Below are 19,687 nucleotides of genomic sequence, written 5' to 3'. Positions count from 1 at the left end.
ATTTGTTTGTAGGGCAATAGCCCCCATTTTGCTTCATTTTACAGCCCCCCTAGCCCTTACTATTACCATTTTACAGCATAGATGTTTTGGTCACCATTGACTTATATGAGTTTTGAGGTCCAGTGTCAAGTGTGGGTCTTTTACCAAACTTTTAAACTAATGCCCGGCGAACCGGAACTTCCATGGGTCTGCTCGTAACTACTGCAGAGTTCTGAAGGGGCCAGCAATGAGTCAGGATCTAAATCACATTGAACACCTATGAAGAGATCTTAAAATTGCTGTTGGGAGAAGGTGCCTTCAAACGAGCTGGAGCAGTTTGCAAAGGAAGAATGGTCCAAAACTCCAGTTCAGAGGCGTAAGAAGATTGTTAAAGCCTATTTCACACGTTCGTGAAAAACCACGCACGTTTTGCCCTCCATGAGCCGTGTTTATGGCCTACATGTGTTCTCCGTGTGTTATCCGTGATAACACATGGAGAATGGGAACTTTCTGCTCACCTGTCCCTGGCGTAGCTGTCCGTGGTGCTGATCTTCAGTCTCCGGTCCTGCCGACTCCCCACTGCTGCTGCTTCCGGCTGCAGTGAAGTGAATATTCAATGACCATAATGAATGGAGGTCGGCAGCAAGTGACAGCAGCAGGAGAGACTGCAGGGCTGGAGAAGGTGAGTAAAGTTTGGGTTTTTTTTTCTCACAGACACGTCTTTTCTCCGGTGCGTGTGGTCCGTGTGCATTACGTGTGACACGTTTGCGTTCCGTATGACACCCGTGACGCCGGAAAGAAAACGGACATGTTGCCGTGAGAAACACACGGACACACGTAAGTACGGAACGGACACATGTTCCGTGCGAAAATACTTACGTATGTCCAAAACCATAGAAATTCATAGGTCTACATGTGTACATGTCTCCAGTACGTGAGAAAACTGCCAAACACGTACCGGAGGCATGTACGTGTGAAAGAGGCCTAAAGCTATATGCACACGCTGTGGTATTTTTTTTGCATTTTTCCATGCATTTTTTCTTGCAGATTTAAAATCCATACAAGCAAGGAAAAACGCATCCCAGCAAAGTCTATGAGAATCGTGAAGTGCTGTGCCCACATTACAGATTTTTTTGTGCAGAAAAATCTGCACCAAAGAATTGACATATCAATTGTTTCAGCATTTTTCCTATCACAATGCAGAAAAAAACTTATGAAAAAATGCAAAACCGCAGTAAAAAATGTGCGTTTTATTTCCTGCCAAGAGATGCAGTTTTGTGTGCAGAAAATCTGCAGACAAATCCGCAACATCAGCACATACTATAATGGTTATAGGAAGCAACTGATTCTACCTATCCATTCTAAAGGGTGTGCTACCAAATATTTTGTCCGTGCCATTTTCGGAGTTTTGTGTGAAATTATGTCCAATTTGACTTTTTTCTCTGTTTTTTATTTTTGTGTGTGTGTTGTTCCAATACATGTGTATAACAAAATGTGTAATTGCAATAATTTTCTGGGAGAACTACTTCATTTTATGAAACAATTTCTAGAGTGTCAACACTGTCGGCCATGACTGTATATACCATAATTTTCGGATTATAAGACGCCCTTTTCTCCCAAAATTTGGAAGGAAAATGATGGGTTCATCTTAAAATCCAAATATTGCTTACCAGGAGGTGGAGAATTGACGCGGGTGGCTGTCTGTGGGGGCGGCCAGCTGCCTTTCTGTGCGGGCGGCTCTCTATTCGGCCAGCTGCCTCTCTGTGCGGGCAACCGGCTGCCTCTCTGTGCGGGCGGCCGGCTGCCGTTCTGTGCGGGCGGCCGGCTGTCGTTCTGTGCGGGCGGCCGGCTGCAGTTCTGTGCGGGCGGCTGGCTGCAGTTCTGTGCAGGCAGCCAGCTGCCTCTCTGTGCGGGCGGCCAGCTACTTCTCTGTGCAGGTGGCTGTCTGTCTGTGCGACCTGGCAGCCGGCTGGCTGCCTCTCTGTACTGGCGGCCGGCTGGCTGTGTTGGCAGCGGAAGTTGGGACACCCGCCGCCCTGACCTGCTCCACATAGCCAGAGCAGCTTCCGCTGCCAGCACAGACCCCACCAGCACTGCCCCTGCCTCCTGTGACGCCGCTCCACCACCGCTACCGCCCCCCCCTGGAAAGACAACACTGGAGTATAAGACAGACCCCATTATATTTTTTTTACCTTTTTTATCTCTAAATTTGGAGTGTGTCTTATAATCCGGTGCGTCTTATAAAACGAAAAATACGGTACTTAAAGTATTTATCTAGTATGTAACATATGGATGTGACACCTAGCCAATAAAGACACAAGACAGAAGAAGAATGAATGCCTTCGAAATGTGGTGCTGGAGAAGGATGTTATCAATACCATTGACGGTAACAAGAACAAATAATCAATATCAGATGTGAGACTCATGTGGGATTAGTGGATGAGGGCAGGTATATCTCACCCCGGTATTGGTCCTATGTGACTTAGCCTGGCCAGGATCACCTGGCTACTAATGGATTAATGGGAGGTGAAGGACGGAGGTAAAAGGAATCTGGGAAGTTGGGGGAGGGTCTCCATCTGGGAACACAGTAAGCCTGTCTGTGTAGGAGACACTTGTGAGTTGGAGCAATGCTTGATGTTTGCATGGTTTAGCTGGAAGGGAAAAGCCCTCCAGTTGGTAGTTAGGATAACACCGTGTATAGTTAGCGCCGGACAGGCAAGGATTTATTTTGTTGATGTTTTTTTTCTTTTTGTTTATGCTTCACTGCAATAAACCTGACCAAGCGTCAGTTACACCTTGAATTCGGCTGTCTGCCTGAGGTGAATACGTGCCCTTTGAACCCAGAAAAGGCGATCCCGGAGCGTGTTATCACATTGTGGTGGAGAACGCGGGCAGCACGTTACAGCGCATCATAATGGATGACGTGGTGAAAGCGCTGGTACAATCCGCAGCTGTGTAGCGGGAGGCTAATCGCTTGATGTCGGCACAGTTGAAGGAACTGGTGGAATCGACTGTTAAAGACCGCCAACTTTTGCAGCAGGTGGCGCAGCGTCTGGCGACCGTACCGGAGAGTAATGCGGAGGCTGACCAGAGGGTGATTCATGTGAGTCGGTGCTGGCAGAAATTAACCACAGAGGACGATGTGGAAGCTTACCTGACCACGTTTGAACGGACGGCGGAGCGGGAAAAGTGGCCAAAGGAGCGATGGGCCGACTTGCTTGCACCGTTTCTGGCAGGTGAGGCCCAAAAAGCCTACTTTGATCTTGAGCCTGAAGCAGCGCATGACTTTGATAAACTAAAAGCCGAGATCCTTGCCCGGCTGGGAGTGACGACGGCCGTGCGAGCACAGAGAGTTCATCAATGGACTTTTCAGCCCGATAAACCACCGCGGTCACAGATGTTTGACCTAATTCACTTGACCAAGAAATGGCTACAGCCCGAGGTTTTGACGGCGCCAGAAATGGTACAAAGAATTGTTCTTGATAAATACCTAAGAGCTCTACCGCCATCTCTGAAGAGGTGGGTAAGCCATGGAAACCCCACGACAGCGGATCAGCTAGTGGATCTAGTGGAGCGTTATTCCTTGGCAGAAGGACTCATGGACGATGCTACACATCCTCGCTCTTCCCCTTCTCGACGAGGATCTGGTAAGACTGTTCCAGGGTCATGGGGAGGAGGAAAATATCCTAAGGCAGTGGAGGAGGAAAACAGGACTGATGGCCCTGTGAGGGCTAAGGTGCCAAACTATGATCTTAGCAAGGGGCCCGTGAGGTGTTTCCGCTGCCAGGAGGTGGGCCACATTGCTGCAAACTGTCCAGTAACTGCAGAACCGATGCAGTGTGATGTCACGGACTTTGAAAAACGCAGGGCTATGGTTGCACGGGTAGTGTGTGTTGCTGCATGCCAAGGCGACATGAAAAAACACCTGTGTGAAGTGTCCATTGATGGCAATACTGTTGTTGCACTATTAGACTCAGGAAGTGTGGTGACTCTGGTAAAGGCCAGTCTGGTAGCAGTCCCGATGGGACCGTCAGATAAATTTTCTGTGACATGTGTGCATGGAGACACCTGCTCGTACCTCACAACGGTCTCCTGCATTACTACGCCCTATGGGTCTGTGCATCATAAGGTGGGACTAGTACCAGCACTATTGCATGATATCATTTTGGGCAGGGATTTTCCCCACTTCTGGCAGTTGTGGGAGAACCAATTAGTACCCCAGGGTAGCCGCACGGATGATCCTTCTCCCACACCTTGTGTGGGCCCGGAGCCACTAGAGGATGCCCCACAAGAGGGTTCAGAGGAGGAATCCGCTGAAAACAACCCCCAGTTCCCCTTTTCAGTTCTGGCGGGTGATTCCGATGAACCCGGAGCAGAGGCGGACACGGGTGGCTGTCCCCCTTCCTCTTGGCTGAATTTGGAAGTCCAGAAAGATGACTTCCAAAGTGAGCAAATGAGAGATCCTACCCTTACTCAGGCTATAAAAAATGTTAAAATGATAAACGGGGTGCAGGTGGATGCAGGTACTAGGCTGTCTTACCCCTACATGGCACTGGAGAATGACTTTCTCTATCAGATAGAGAAGAAGGGGGATGACACGGTACAACGATTGGTTGTGCCGAGAGCCTACAGGCGGAGAGTGCTGGACCTGGCACACGGACACATGATGGGGGGACACCTGGGGGTCCAGAAAACTACCGAAAGGATATTACACTGTTTTGTTTGGCCCGGCATGCATCACGATATTCGCACCTATTGCGAGTCTTGTCCCGAATGCCAAATCTCTGCGCCTAGGCCCCGTTTCTGTAGCCCCTTAGTACCTCTGCCTATCATCGAGATCCCATTTGAGAGAATTGGGATGGATTTAGTTGGACCCCTCCCCAAGTCTGCACGAGGACACCAGCACATTCTTGTCATCTTGGATTATGCCACTCGTTACCCCGAGGCCATCCCTTTGCGTAACACGGCCACCAAGACCATTGCCAAGGAGCTGGTCCATGTGTTTAGTCGGGTTGGTGTCCCAAAACAAATACTCACAGACCAAGGAACCCCCTTTATGTCTAAAGTAATGAAAGAACTCTGCAGGCTGTTACAAATAGCACAGTTACGCACCTCCGTGTATCACCCTCAAACGGACGGACTGGTCGAATGGTTTAACAAAACTTTGAAACAGATGCTCCGTAAGGCGATAGACAAGGACGGGAAGAACTGGGACTACTTACTCCCGTATTTGCTTTTTGCCATCCGGGAGGTGCCCCAGTCTTCCACCGGGTTCTCTCCTTTCGAGCTTCTGTACGCCCGACGTCCCCGTGGACTGTTAGATGTCGCTAAAGAAACCTGGGAGGGACAGGTCACCCCGTTCAAAAGCGTAATAGACCATGTAACCCAAATGCAGGACCGTATTGCGGCGGTGATGCCCATCGTTAAAGAGCATATGATACAGGCTCAAGGAGCACAGAAAAGGATTTATGATAGGGGGGCCAAGATCCGTACTTTTGCACCCGGAGATAGGGTGTTGATCCTGGTCCCCACGGCAGAAAGCAAATTTCTGGCAAAGTGGCAAGGCCCCTTTGAAATTAAGGAACGGGTGGGTGAGGTAAACTACAAAGTGTACAAGGCTGGTAAAAGGAAGCCTGAACAGATTTATCACGTGAATCTGATAAAACCCTGGAAGGACCGTCCAGCTCTGTCAGCAGGTCTGGCCCTTCCGGTCTGCAAGCAGACCATACCGGATGTCGGGACGGCGGAGACTCTGTCGGAGCGGCAAAAGACCGACGTCAAGCAGTTTGTAATCAACAATCACGAGTTTTTCTCGGAAAAGCCCGGGCAGACCACTCTCATTAAACATGACATCATAACAGAGCCTGGGGTAACAGTTCAGGTAAAGCCCTACCGAATACCGGAGGCTCGGCGGGAAGCTGTCTCCCGAGAAGTGAAGACCATGTTAGAGTTAGGTGTAATCGAGGAATCGCATAGCGCCTGGTCGAGTCCGATTGTGTTAATACCGAAACCAGACGGCTCCATTAGATTCTGCAATGACTTCAGGAGATTAAATGCGGTCTCCAAATTTGATGCATACCCTATGCCACGGGTCGATGAATTAATAGATCGGCTTGGAAAAGCCCAGTACATCACGACCCTAGACTTAACGAAGGGCTATTGGCAGATCCCGCTAACAGAGGCCGCTAAAGAGAAAACCGCGTTTTCTACACCGAAGGTTTATACCAGTATGTATATATGCCGTTTGGACTACACGGGGCACCGGCAACCTTTCAAAGGTTGATGGACCGAGTCCTGAGGCCCCATAGGCAGTATGCTTCTGCGTATTTGGATGACATAGTCATTTACAGCCTGGACTGGGAGACGCACCTCCAGAAACTAGAGGCTGTGATTGAGGACCTGCGGGAGGCGGGTCTAACAGCAAACCCCAAGAAATGTCATATCGGGCTGGAAGAAGCCCGGTATTTGGGATACGTAATTGGGAGGGGAATTGTTAAACCCCAGATTGACAAGATACAAGCCATTCAGAAATGGCCGCAACCAGTCAATAAGAAGCAGGTGAGAGCGTTTTTGGGAATAGCCGGCTACTACCGACGGTTCATTCCCAATTTTGCGGCTACCGCTGTTCCCCTGACGGACCTTACCAAAGGGAAAGACTCTGTCATGATCAAATGGACCTCAGCAGCCGAAGAAGCCTTCCATAACTTAAAACTAGCTCTTTGCTGTCAACCTGTGCTAATGACTCCTGACTTCCGCAGCGAGTTCGTGGTCCAAACGGACGCTTCTGATGCCGGTATAGGGGCTGTATTGTCACAACTGAAGGACGGAGAGGAACATCCGGTCCTTTATCTTAGTCGGAAACTTAATAAGCATGAACGCAACTATGCCATAGTGGAAAAAGAATGCTTAGCCATTAAGTGGGCTCTAGAGTCCCTTAAATATTACTTGATTGGAAGGAAGTTCCGGCTGATCACTGACCATGCCCCTCTCAAGTGGATGCACTTGAATAGGGAACGGAATGGCCGAGTGACCCGGTGGTTCCTTGCACTTCAGGCCTACCGATTTACAGTGGAGCACCGCCCGGGGGTGCGGATGGGGAATGCTGATGCCCTGTCTCGTGTGCACTGTTTTGTGGGTGCTGTTGCTCAGCTGCAGTGGTCTGAGCAGAGGGGGGGGATATGTGAGACTCATGTGGGATTAGTGGATGAGGGCAGGTATATCTCACCCCGGTATCGGTCCTATGTGACTTAGCCTGGCCAGGATCACCTGGCTACTAATGGATTAATGGGAGGTGAAGGACGGAGGTAAAAGGAATCTGGGAAGTTGGGGGAGGGTCTCCATCTGGGAACACAGTAAGCCTGTCTGTGTAGGAGACACTTGTGAGTTGGAGCAATGCTTGATGTTTGTATGGTTTAGCTGGAAGGGAAAAGCCCTCCAGTTGGTAGTTAGGATAACACCGTGTATAGTTAGCGCCGGACAGGCAAGGATTTATTTTGTTGATGTTTTTTTTCTTTTTGTTTATGCTTCACTGCAATAAACCTGACCAAGCGTCAGTTACACCTTGAATTCGGCTGTCTGCCTGAGGTGAATACGTGCCCTTTGAACCCAGAAAAGGCGATCCCGGAGCGTGTTATCACACAGAACAAATCAAGTGAGACATTTCACTCGAAGCAAGGATCACCAAGCTACGACTTGGACGCATCATATAAAGGAAAAAATCACTGGAGAAGGACATCATGGTCGGAAGAATAGAATGAACAAGGAGAAGAAGACGACCAGCAACCTGATGGCTTGATACTATCACGATAACGGCGAGAAGACCCTGGTGGACCTATCTAGGCTTGCCCAATATCTATCCTCCTATAGAGCATTCATCCATTAAGGCGCCATAGCTTTAGATCAAGCTGAAGACCGTTTAAAAAAATAAATAAATAAATAAATAAATAAAAAAAGGAACTTCTTGCAGTTATCCAATATAGTATGGATAAATACTGTACTGAAGGCAATACAGGGAATAAGACTTATGAATGACCCCTAGTTATGAACATCGCAACCTTATGTCATCCAGTAAGCTCCGTCATGGAGGGAGATGGAAGTCCTAGCCTATGTGAAGAGGCCGGAAATGCGGAGCATTCGATAACAGAAAGAGGAGGACAGGATGGCAAGTTGAGAAATGGTTAAAAAAAATGCAAACTAATGCGCACCTCACTGGCCGCCCCAATGCTTGCCATCTGTTCCTCTTTCCGCCATCGCATTGACAAGATTTCGCGACCATGTCCAGGCCAGAGGCTGCTGCGCATCATAAGAACACATCGTTACCATTGTGACCTTATGACGTACCGTATGCTCTAAGGCCTGGATGTGGCTTGAAGTCCTGACATATAGCAAAGAGGCAAGGGATGTGGTGCTCCATACAAAGGGAGAAAGATGACCTGGACAACGAGTATCAGGTTGGCCAGAGGTGATTGTTAGTGTAAAAAAAACCCCAAAAAACAAGAAAACAGACAACTAATACTCACGACTCCTCTTTTCCCGTTCCTTTTCGCCATTGTGTGCTGCATCTCTTTGACTTTTGGCTGCATCCAGTCTCGAACCTTCTGATGTACAGCAATCTAGGCCTTGATATGGTTGTAAGTCCTGGCCTATTGTGAAAGGGGCAGGAGATGTGGCGCTCTTGACGCAAGAAAGAATAAGAATGCATGGCGGAAGCAATCCGGAGCGAGCCAAGTACTTTCCAGCATACATACATGTCCGAGTTACCAACAAAACTACAGAACGTTACCAGTGTGTAACCAGGGACTGCCTGCACATTTCATCCTTGGTATATTACTCCAAATATTTTGCCGATTGATGAGCAATGTTTCAGTTTCAGCTGACAGTGTTTTAGTAATATGTTTTGGCATATATAGAAAAGATACATACACTGCCTTTTGCTTGCTTTTTCTGCTTGCCATTGTAACTTTTTAATTGTATTACCTACACAACCACATAAAGGTTATAACATGTCATAGATCCATAGCTTTCTTCAGCATCTAAATTAAATGAAACACATTCAGGGCATGATTTATGAGATTTTTCTGTCCCTATAGACCTCATAAACAGATATGGGGTTCACATCAACGCTTTTATCAACTTAATATAGAATAACATTTTATATCTATTCATTATAATATTCTCCACCAATCCCACTGGGAAGCGTCCATTATTCCAAAAATCCTTGTGCAGTGTGTTTATAATGCATATTTTCCCCTGAAACGAGAAGCACTGTGCAGATCCCAGCATATATCACTTTCTTCTTATGACATGCTCTGCTGAACACCTTAATGTTTATAAAATGTTCTGTTCACATGAAACCTTTGATTGATAGCCCATCATTCTATAGATTCCTACAGCAACACACAATCATTATGTAAATGATACAGGAGGCTGCCATGCAGTTGAATGTAATTTAAACCCATTTTGTCTTCTCTGAACGCTGTCGCCGACATTGACCCTAACCCTAAACCTCAAACCATGATCAGGCTATGCAATTTCTACTCACCCCAGGAAGAGTCTTCTGCTCGTGCAGGGCCGTTTGTGCTTTTATGGCTGAGTCTCTGGCACAGTATGTGAGGAAGGCACAGCCTGAGGAATGCAATGAGAGGGAGACATTGATTATTATGTCATGGACAGGGTAATATGTGCATGTTAACATACAATCAAGAAGTGGTACATTCTGCAAAATATGTTACTTTACTAGAAAAACAACAGACAGGCCATGATTTTCAACTGGTCCAATGGTGTAATATACAGTATATCACAAAAAAGAATACACCCCTCATTTTTTGTAAATATTTTATTATACATGATACTGTGATACAATGTAAAGTAGTCAGTGTACAACTTGTATATCAGTGTAAATTTGGGGTGTCCTCTAAAAAACTCAACACACAACCATTAATGGCTAAACCACTGGCAACAAAAGTGAGTATACCCCTAAGGCGAGCTTTGCACGCTGCAACATCGGTAACAATGTGTTACCGACGCTGCAGCGATAGTCCCCGCCCCCGTCGCAGGTGCGATATCTTGTGATTGCTGCCGTAGCGAACATTATCGCTACGGCAGCTTCACATGCACTCACCTGCCCTGTGACGTCGCTCTGGCCGGCGAACCGCCTCCTTCCTAAGCATGGCGTCACAACGACGTCACACGACAGGCGGCCACTAGAAGCGCAGGGGTGGAGATGAGCGGGACGTAAACATCCCGCCCACCTCCTTCCTTTCGCAGAGCCGGCGTGAGACACGGTGATGCAGGTAGCAGATGTTCCTCTCTCCTGCGACTTCATACACAGCGATGTGTGTTGCCGCAGGAACGAGGAACAACATCGTACCTGTCGCTGCTGCCAAATAATGGAAATGTCGGGCCCTACACCAATGATACGATAACGACGCTTTTGTGCTCGTTAATCGTATCAAAAAGGATTTACACACTACGATATCGACAGCGACACCGGATGTGTGTCACTTTCGATTTGACCCCACCGATATCGCACCTGCGATGTCGTAGTGTGCAAAGCCCGCCTTAGTGAAAATGGCTAAATTGTGCCCAATTAGACATTTTCCATCAGTGGTGTCATGTGACTCCGTGTTGCAAGGTCTCATGTGTGAATGGCGAGCAGATGTGTTAAATTTGATGTTATTGCTCATACTGTTTACTGGAAATTCAACATGGCACCTCATGGTAAAGAATTCTCTGAGGATCTGAAAAAAGGAATTGTTGCTCTACATAAAGATGGCCTAGGCTAGAAGAATATTGTCAACACCCTGAAACTGAGCTGCAGCACAGTGGCCAAGACCATACAGCGGTTTAACAAGACAGGTTCCTCCCAGAACAGGCCTCGCCATGGTCGACCAAAGAGGTTGAGTACACATGCTTAGCGTCATATCCCGAGGTTGTCTTTTCAAAATAGACATATGAGTGTTGCCAGCATTGCTGCAGAAGTTAAAGGGGTGGAGGGTCAGCCTGTCAGTGCTCAGACCATACGCCGCACACTGCATCAGATTGGTCTGCATGGCTGTTGTCCAAAGATGATGCACAAGAAAGCCCTCTGTTTGCTGTAGACAAGCATACTAAGGACATGGATTACTGGAAAGATGTCCTGTGGTTTCATGAGACCAAGATAAAAACTTATTTGATTCAGATGGTGTCAAGCATGTGTGTAAGCAACCAAGTGAGGAGTACAAAGACAAGGGTGTCTTGCCTACAGTCAAGCATGGTGGTGGGAGTGTCATGGTTTGGGGCATCGTGAGTGTTGCCAGCTGTGGAGAGCTACAATTCATTAAGAGAATCATGAATGCTAATATATAGTGACATAATGAAGCAGAGCATGATTCCCTCCCTTTAGAAACTGGTATGCAGTGCATGGCAACATGAAACCAACCCCAAACACACCGCCAAGATGACCACTACCTTGCTAAAGAAACTGAGGGTAAAGGTGCTGGACTGGCCACGCATGTCTCCTGACCTAAACCTTATTGCGCATCTGTGGGGCATCCTCAAATGGAAAGTGGAGCAGTGCAAGGTCTCTAACATCCACCAGCTCCGTGATGTTGTCATGGAGGATGGAAAAGGACTCCAGTGGCTCCTGTGAAGCTCTAGAGAACTCCATGCCCAAGAGAGTTAAGGCCACACAAAATATTGACACTTTGGGCAGAATTTGGCCATTTTCACATAGGAGCGTACTCGCTTGTTGTTAGTGGTTTAGCCATTACTGGCTATGTGCTGAGTTTTTTTAGAGGACACATTAAATTTACACAGTTATACAGTTAACACTGACTACTTTACATTGTGTCACAGTGTCATATCTCCAGTTTTGTCCCATGAAAATATATAATAAATAATTACAAAAATGTGGGAAGTGTAGTCACGTTTATGAGATATATTGTATATGCCACACAAAGTACTATGCAAATGTTTTAGGTAGATGTGGAAATATTGTTGCAGAGGAAGAATGATTACAAACAGACGTGTAATTAGCTTATTTTAATCAATTAACATACAAAAGAATGGACAAAAGAGAAATCAAATCAATATTTGATATGATCGTCTGTTGCCTTAAAAACATGATCCATTCTTCTTCTAGGTACACTTGCAAAAAGTCAGGGAATTTGCAGTATTTTATAGTCAGGTGTATGAGTAACCAAAAAGGTGATAATGATCATCATTTTCATATGTAGGTTGTAACTTAAGGCTACTTTACACACTGCGATATCGGTCCCGATATCGCTAGTGTGGGTACCCGCCCCCATCTGTTGCGCGACACGGGCAAATCGCTGCCCGTGCCGCACAACATCGCGCAGACCCGTCACACATACTTACCTGCCCGGCGACGTCGCTGTGACCGGCGAACCGCCTGCTTTCTAAGGGGGCGGTCCGTGCGGCGTCACAGTGACGTCACTGAGCGACCGCCCAATAGCAGTGGAGGGGCGGAGCTGAGCGGGACATAACATCCCGCCCACCTCCTTCCTTCCGCATTGCGGCCGGGAAGCAGGTAAGGAGAGTTTCCTCGTTCCTGCGGCATCACACATAGCGATGTGTGCTGCCGCAGGAGCGACGAACTACATCGTTACTGCTGCAGTAACGATAATCGAGAATGGACCCCCATGTCACCGATGAGCGATTTTGCACGTTTTTGCAACGATGCAAAATCGCTCATCGGTGTCACACGCAGCAACATCGCTAATGCGGCCGGATGTGCGTCACAAATTCCGTGACCCCAACAACTCCGCATTAGCGATGTTGCAGCGTGTAAAACCCCCTTAAGTCATTAACGGAAACAAACAGCTGTATAGGAGGCTATAGGGGTACTTCTCACATAGTGAGATCGCTGCTGAGTCACGTTTTTTGTGACGCACCAGTGACCTCATTAGCGATCTCGCTGTGTGTGATACTGAGCAGCGATCTGGCCCCTGCTGTGAAATCGCTGCTCGTTACACACAGTACTGGTTAATTTTTTGGACGTTGCTCTCCCGCTGTGACGCACACATCGCTGTGTTTGACAGCGAGAAAGCAATGATCTGAATGTGCAGGGAGCAGGGAGCCGGCTTCTGGCAGCCTGCAGTAAGCTGTAACCAAGGTAAATATCGGGTAACCAAGCGAAGCGCTGTGCTTGGTTACCCGATATTTACCTTGGTTACTAGCGTACGCCGCTCTCAGGCTGCCAGTGCCGGCTCCCTGCTCCCTGCACACGTAGCCGGAGTACACATCGGGTAAATAAGCAAAGCGGTTTCCTTATTAACCCGATGTGTACTCTGGCTAGGAGTGCAGGGAACCAGCGCTAAGCAGTGTGCGCTGGTAACCAAGGTAAATATCGGGTAACCAAGCGAAGTGCTTTGCTTGGTTACCCGATATTTACCTTAGTTACCAAGCGCAGCATCGCTTCCACGCGTCGCTGGTGGCTGCTCACTGGTCACTGGTGAGATCTGCCTGATTGACAGCTCACCAGCGACCATGTAGAGACACACCAGCGATCCTGACCAGGTCAGCTCGCTGGTGGGATCGCTGGAGCGTCGCTAAAGTGTGACGGTACCCTTAAAGTGGGTGAGAAACAGCCAAAATCTCACAACGTTATACTTGTATTATGTCATACACCATGACAAGACTGAGCACAGCAACAAGACACAAGGTAATTATGCTGCAGCAAGTCTCTCCCCAGCAAAGCTTTTAAAGCAGACTGGGGTATCACGAAGTGCTGCTCAAGCTAGTTTGAAACATCACCAAGAAATTGGCAATGTAAGGACTGTAAGACACACTTGCAAGCAAAGGAAAAGTAGTGCAGCACCTTCAAAATCAGAAAATGGCCAACAGTACTTTAAGCTCAGAACTGAAACAACCAGTGAGACCCAGCTGCACTCCTCTACTGTTCAGATAACTGTCCAGAAGTGGTCATCATGGAAGAATTGCGTTAAAAGCCTTTGACATGGAAACAAGGCTAAGTGACACAACTATGTACGAAACCATAGGAACTGGGGTGCAGACAAATGGCAGCAGGTGCACTGGACGGAAAAGTCAAAATTAAAAAAATAAATGGTTTCAACAGAAGTCAGTTTGTTCACCAGAGTTGTAGCATGGTGCATTAAGGAGTTTGCAGACAACAGTGAAACATGGTGGAGGATCCTAGCAAGTTTGGGGATTCATTTTAGCAAATGGAGTTGGATATTTGTTCAGGATTAAAGGGAAGCTGTCACCAGATTTGGGGCCTACAAACTGCGGCCACCACTACTGAGCTCTTATATACAACATTCTAACATGCTGTATATAAGAGCCCAGGCCGCTGTGTAGAACGTAAAAATCACTTTAGAATACTCCCCTAACTGGCGGTGCAGTGCAGACTGGGTGTCTCCTCTCCTCTTTCGGCCATCTTTGTCCTCCTTCTTCTGAAGTCTACATCATCCACACTAGCCGGCATTGAGGTCCAATGCAGGCACCTTACAATACTTTGATCTGCCCTAAGCAGGACAGATCAAAGTGTGCCTACGCAGGACCTCAGTGCTGGCTAGTGTGGATGACGTAGGACGTGTCATGCACCCAGACTTCAGAAGAAGGAGGACAAAGATGGCTGAAGAGGAGGTGCCAGAACCGGAGAACAGTGTCACCCGTCCGACCAGTCTGCACCGCACTGCCAATTAGGTGAGTATTATAAAGTGATTTTTATGTTCTACACAGTGGCCTGCACTCTTGTATACAGCATGTTAGAGTGCTGTATATAAGAACCCAGTGGTGGTGGCCGCAGCTTATAGTGGCCAAATCTGGTGACAGGTTCCCTTTAATGTTGACCCCAAAGTTGAGAAATACAGGCAGATGCTTATCCATTATATAATACAGCGAGGCATCTGATTGTCTCCAAATGTATTCGGCAGCAGATCCATGACCCCAAACATATAGCAAATATCATTAATAACCATCTTGAGAATAAAGAAGAGCAAGGAGTCCTGAAGTGATGATCTGGCCCTCACAGAGCCCTGACCATAACATTAGCTAGCCACTGTGGGATTACATGGCCCACACAGAGCCCTGACCATAACATTAGCTAGCCACTGTGGGATTACATGGCCCACACAGAGCCCTGACCATAACATTAGCTAGCCACTGTGGGATTACATGGCCCACACAGAGCCATGACCATAACATTAGCTAGCCACTGTGAGATTACATGGCCCACACAGAGCCCTGACCATAACATTAGCTAGCCACTGTGGGATTACATGGCCCACACAGAGCCCTTACCATTACATTAGCTAGCCACTGTGGGATTAAATGGCCCACACAGAGCCCTGACCATAACATTAGCTAGCCACTGTGGGATTACATGGCCCACACAGAGCCCTGACCAAAACATTAGCTAGCCACTGTGGGATTACATGGCCCACACAGAGCCCTTACCATTACATTAGCTAGCCACTGTGGGATTAAATGGCCCACACAGAGCCCTGACCATAACATTAGCTAGCCACTGTGGGATTAAATGGCCCACACAGAGCCCTGACCATAACATTAGCTAGCCACTGTGGGATTACATGGCCCACACAGAGCCCTGACCATAACATTAGCTAGCCACTGTGGGATTACATGGCCCACACAGAGCCCTGACCATAACATTAGCTAGCCACTGTGAGATTACATGGCCCACACAGAGCCCTGACTTATTAGCTAGCCACTGTGGGATTACATGGCCCACACAGAGCCCTGACCATAACATTAGCTAGCCACTGTGGGATTACATGGCCCACACAGAGCCCTGACCATAACATTAGCTAGCCACTGTGAGATTACATGGCCCACACAGAGCCCTGACCATAACATTAGCTAGCCACTGTGGGATTACATGGCCCACACAGAGCCCTTACCATTACATTAGCTAGCCACTGTGGGATTACATGAAGAGAAAAAAATGTGCACAACGCTACATTCACACAACAGTGCTGGCACCATCCAGAATTACAGGACAGGCCGTAAAAATATGAAACCTTTTGGTCCTGTCCATAAAAAAAAGGCGTCAATGATCTTTTCGAAGCTGAAGAAACCTATCCAGATTATTCTGACTCTAATCATCATGTTACAATTTACAGTGACGTGTTCATAGAAGAATTACTGGCTGAAAACAAGTGTCACCGATCATCATTTATTATGGCTTTAAAATATTGTCTGTCCAATTTTTTTGATAAGTCCAGCAAAAATAAAGAAAGTCAAGTTGGCAACCATGCCACAGAAGATGTGTGATTACGTCTCCAGGATGTCTGAACAGCCTCCCATATACAGTATATATGTTGTTATGTAATATATACAGTATGTGCAATACACACGCACACATACCATGTATATATACATATACATATATATACAGTGTATATATACACACTGTATGTATATATGTGTATATGTTTTATGTAACATATATGTGTAATACACACACGCATACCGTGTTTGAGATATATATATATATATATACACACACACACGTGTATTTCACATATATGTGTATGCTTTTATATAATATATATACATGTGTAATACACGCAAACATACTGTATATATTTGGATGTATATAATATATGTGTATATGTTTTTATGTAATATATATGTGTAATACACACACATACCGTGTGTATATATATATATATATATATTTAAATATATGTGTATATTTTTATATAATATATATTATATATATATATATATACACACGTGTAATACACACAAGCATACTGTATATATTTGGATGTATATAATATATATATTACACATATACTGTATGTATATGTTTTGTTTTCTGTAATCCACTCATACCGTATATTACATATGTCGCGGGCGGGGAGGAGGGTGTCAGCACACCGCGCTCACCCCTTCTGCTCGGGTCCGACAGTTGCTCCTGGTGGCTCGAGCCGTGGGCCGGATCCCGGGGTGTCTCGAGCGACACTCCTCGCCCGTGAGTGAAAGGGGGTGTTTGTTGGGTGTGGGGATTGTTATAGTTCGTGACGCCACCCACGGTTGTGGTGATTGCACCACCGCTGCTCAGTGTGGGGGTCCCGGGGATGGTGATGCGGAGCAGCCAGGTGTTGTGTTGCCCCTCCGTGGGTAGGGGTTGGTGATCCCGGGGCCCGGTGATGAGATGTGAAGTGTAGGGCCTGGAGGGCGCAGGGGCGCGGGGGCAGCGCTGTGCCTTGCGGCACTATGGTACTCACTCAGCCTGACACACGGACACAGTTTGTACGGTAAACCAACGGCTGGTAGGACGGTCCCACAGACGGCTGCACCTGCACTCCCGGTAGGTGACGGTGATGTTACTCTTCTTTGCAGCTATGTTGTCTGATGGTAGCGGTGGATTCCCTCCGGTTACCCGCTCCCCGGCTGCAATCTGGGCCGGAGGAGCCCTACACTTTGCCCGCAGGCGCTGGCCCTGGGGAAACTGGTGCCTTGGCGGTGGCGGTGTCTCCCCGGTAATGGTCGGGCTGTTGCCGTCAATCGGGACTTGGTTGCTGGGGGATCTGCGTCCCCGTCACTGACGGATTTGGCAAATTCGGCGACTCCTAGCCTTGCCGGGGTCCGAGAGGCCCCTGCCCTGGTGCTGACTGTCCTTCGGAACACTGCTCCAGACCACCGGTCACACAGCCAACGGGGTCCTTCCAGGAACTTCCAAACGGTCCCCCTCCAAACAGTCACCGCCGTCGCTGACCTTGCTGTTCTAGCCCTACACACAGCTGGGTTCTCAGGCTTTCTTTCCTTCTGTCACTTCTTGGTTGTTTACTCTAGCCCCTGCCTGGGCTACTCCTCACTCCTTCCACTTCCTCCTCCCTGACTAGACTCCTCACTCCAGCTCTCCCTGAGCTCTTCAGCCTGGTTCCTTCCTGCTTCCAGAGTTGTGAGCTCCTCGGTGGGCGGAGCCCACCGCCTGGCCCACCCCCTGGTGTGCATCATCAGACTCCTGGAGCAAGGCAACAAGGGTTTCTGGTTAGCAGGTGTGCCTACCTGGAGTGTGGGGTGTGGTGGTGTTGTGACCCGTGTCCCCTGGCTTGCCCAGGGCGACACATTCCCCCTTAGCAAAATGCAGACCGTCCGCGGGCTGCCGTCCTACACCGGTTTTATTTTTCTGTAAAAGGGGATAACAAGGGTTAATCAAACATCAATAAATTTTTAATCAAAAACTCTTCCCAAGACGGGAGGCACATTTACTTAAACGTTGCAACGGTATACGGTCACGGTTTCCGCTCTCTCCCACCCAAGCAACCTGGCCCTGATGCTGCCCCTAAAACCCAGGCAGCACCCCTTGACCCACAGTCCAGCACAAGTTACCCGAGCGGGATCTGTCCTTGCCCTCCAGAGGGTGGCCACCGGTTCCTTTGGTGGCGGGGCCCTGGCCTGCTCTGCTCAGGGCCCTCCATCCAACCTGCCTCTCCGGAGGCGGCATGCGGAAACGGTAACGGTACCCAACATATTTACAAGCCACTTAACGTTTGTGGTTGCCCTGCAGAGTTCACGGGCTTGTCCATGGATAGTTCCCATGCAAAACTTAAACGGTCCCCACGGGGACAACGGTGCCGGCTCCAGCCGGTTGCAAATCACACGGTGAATCAGGTGAAAACTCGGTTCAATCAGTGTTTTTCCATTTTTCAAAACTTTCAACTTTTTCAAACAAACAAACAGCAAACTTCTGGTGGTCCCCACGGGGACGGTGCAACGGGCATCCGCTGCCCTACTCCGGTCCGTCTGCGGCTTCTTCCGAGGGAGGGGGTGCAGAGCTCACCTTGCTCTCCGGGCTGCCCCTCAGCTTCACATCCAGGGCAAACCACCCCCTCTCTCCGCAGTGCCGAGTATACCGCACCATGTCTCCCGGTATCAAATTGCGGCCAGGATGCTCTTCGGGCAGGTGAGCATGTACATCCCGCCGGGCTACAAACACCTCGGCCTCCAGGCCCGGTTCGTATATGAACCCGTAGCCCCGGCGGATATCGAATCGCCTCACCTGCCCCTCGTAGAACGGGCCCCGGACACGGAAGGTCGCTTGCCGCAGGTTTTCCTTCTCCCTTATGGCTCGGGCCACCAGCTCGGCTTTCCTTCGCTCCCTCTCCGCAATCTCCAGGCCCAGCTTGGTCGGCTCCCTGTCCCAGTATGGCTCCGGCGCACGGGTTGAGCCCCGCGGGACATCCAGCACGTTACCCACTGTCAGGAAGGTGGGTAGCGTATCCCGCGGTGTCATGGCCTTGGGCGCTGCCTTGCAGCGACAACCCGGCGCCACCTCAGCCGAGGTGTGGGGGATGGGCACAGGGGCTTTCCGCAGTTGGGCCCTCGGCTCGGAGCGGGTCATCGGCTCCGGCTCGGGAAGCTGCTCGGGGACTGTCTCTGGCACAATCTTTGGGGCCTTCCAAGGCAATGCCTCTGGTTTGCTACGGGCTCCGGCTACAGGTCGGTCCGCTGGGGCGGACGGGCTGGGTATCGCTACCGGTTGCGGTGGTAGCGGGCCTAGTGGCGGGGTCACGGCCTCCGAGACGGGTGGCGAGGGAGGCAACGGGGGGGAGAGGGCTTGGACCGGGTCCCTCAGCCGCAGCGACCGGTCCCTCCGGGACATAGGGGCGTGGGTCACTCACCCTCCCTTCCTCCGCTTCCTCCTCGCGTCTCCGCACGGCTGCCAAAACGTCCGCCATGTCGGTCTCCCACTCCTCCAGGAGGAGCTGTA

At 48.9% G+C, this 19,687-nt stretch overlaps 1 protein-coding gene across 2 annotated transcripts in view; it reads right to left on the bottom strand.

Moving 5' to 3' along the window:
- The window catches only part of CELF5 (CUGBP Elav-like family member 5), a 283,992-nt gene that overhangs the window by 152,317 nt on the left and 111,988 nt on the right, over positions 1–19,687 (bottom strand). For both annotated transcript variants that reach the window (XM_075314707.1, XM_075314717.1), the window contains exon 2: positions 9,521–9,603. In XM_075314707.1, the coding sequence (XP_075170822.1) occupies positions 9,521–9,603 (83 nt within the window). The remainder of the gene's footprint in view (positions 1–9,520; positions 9,604–19,687) is intronic.

The sequence above is a fragment of the Anomaloglossus baeobatrachus genome, chromosome 1 (genome assembly GCF_048569485.1).
Source record: "Anomaloglossus baeobatrachus isolate aAnoBae1 chromosome 1, aAnoBae1.hap1, whole genome shotgun sequence".
NCBI lineage: Eukaryota > Metazoa > Chordata > Amphibia > Anura > Aromobatidae > Anomaloglossus > Anomaloglossus baeobatrachus.
This window is presented reverse-complemented; position numbering and strand designations above follow the sequence as displayed.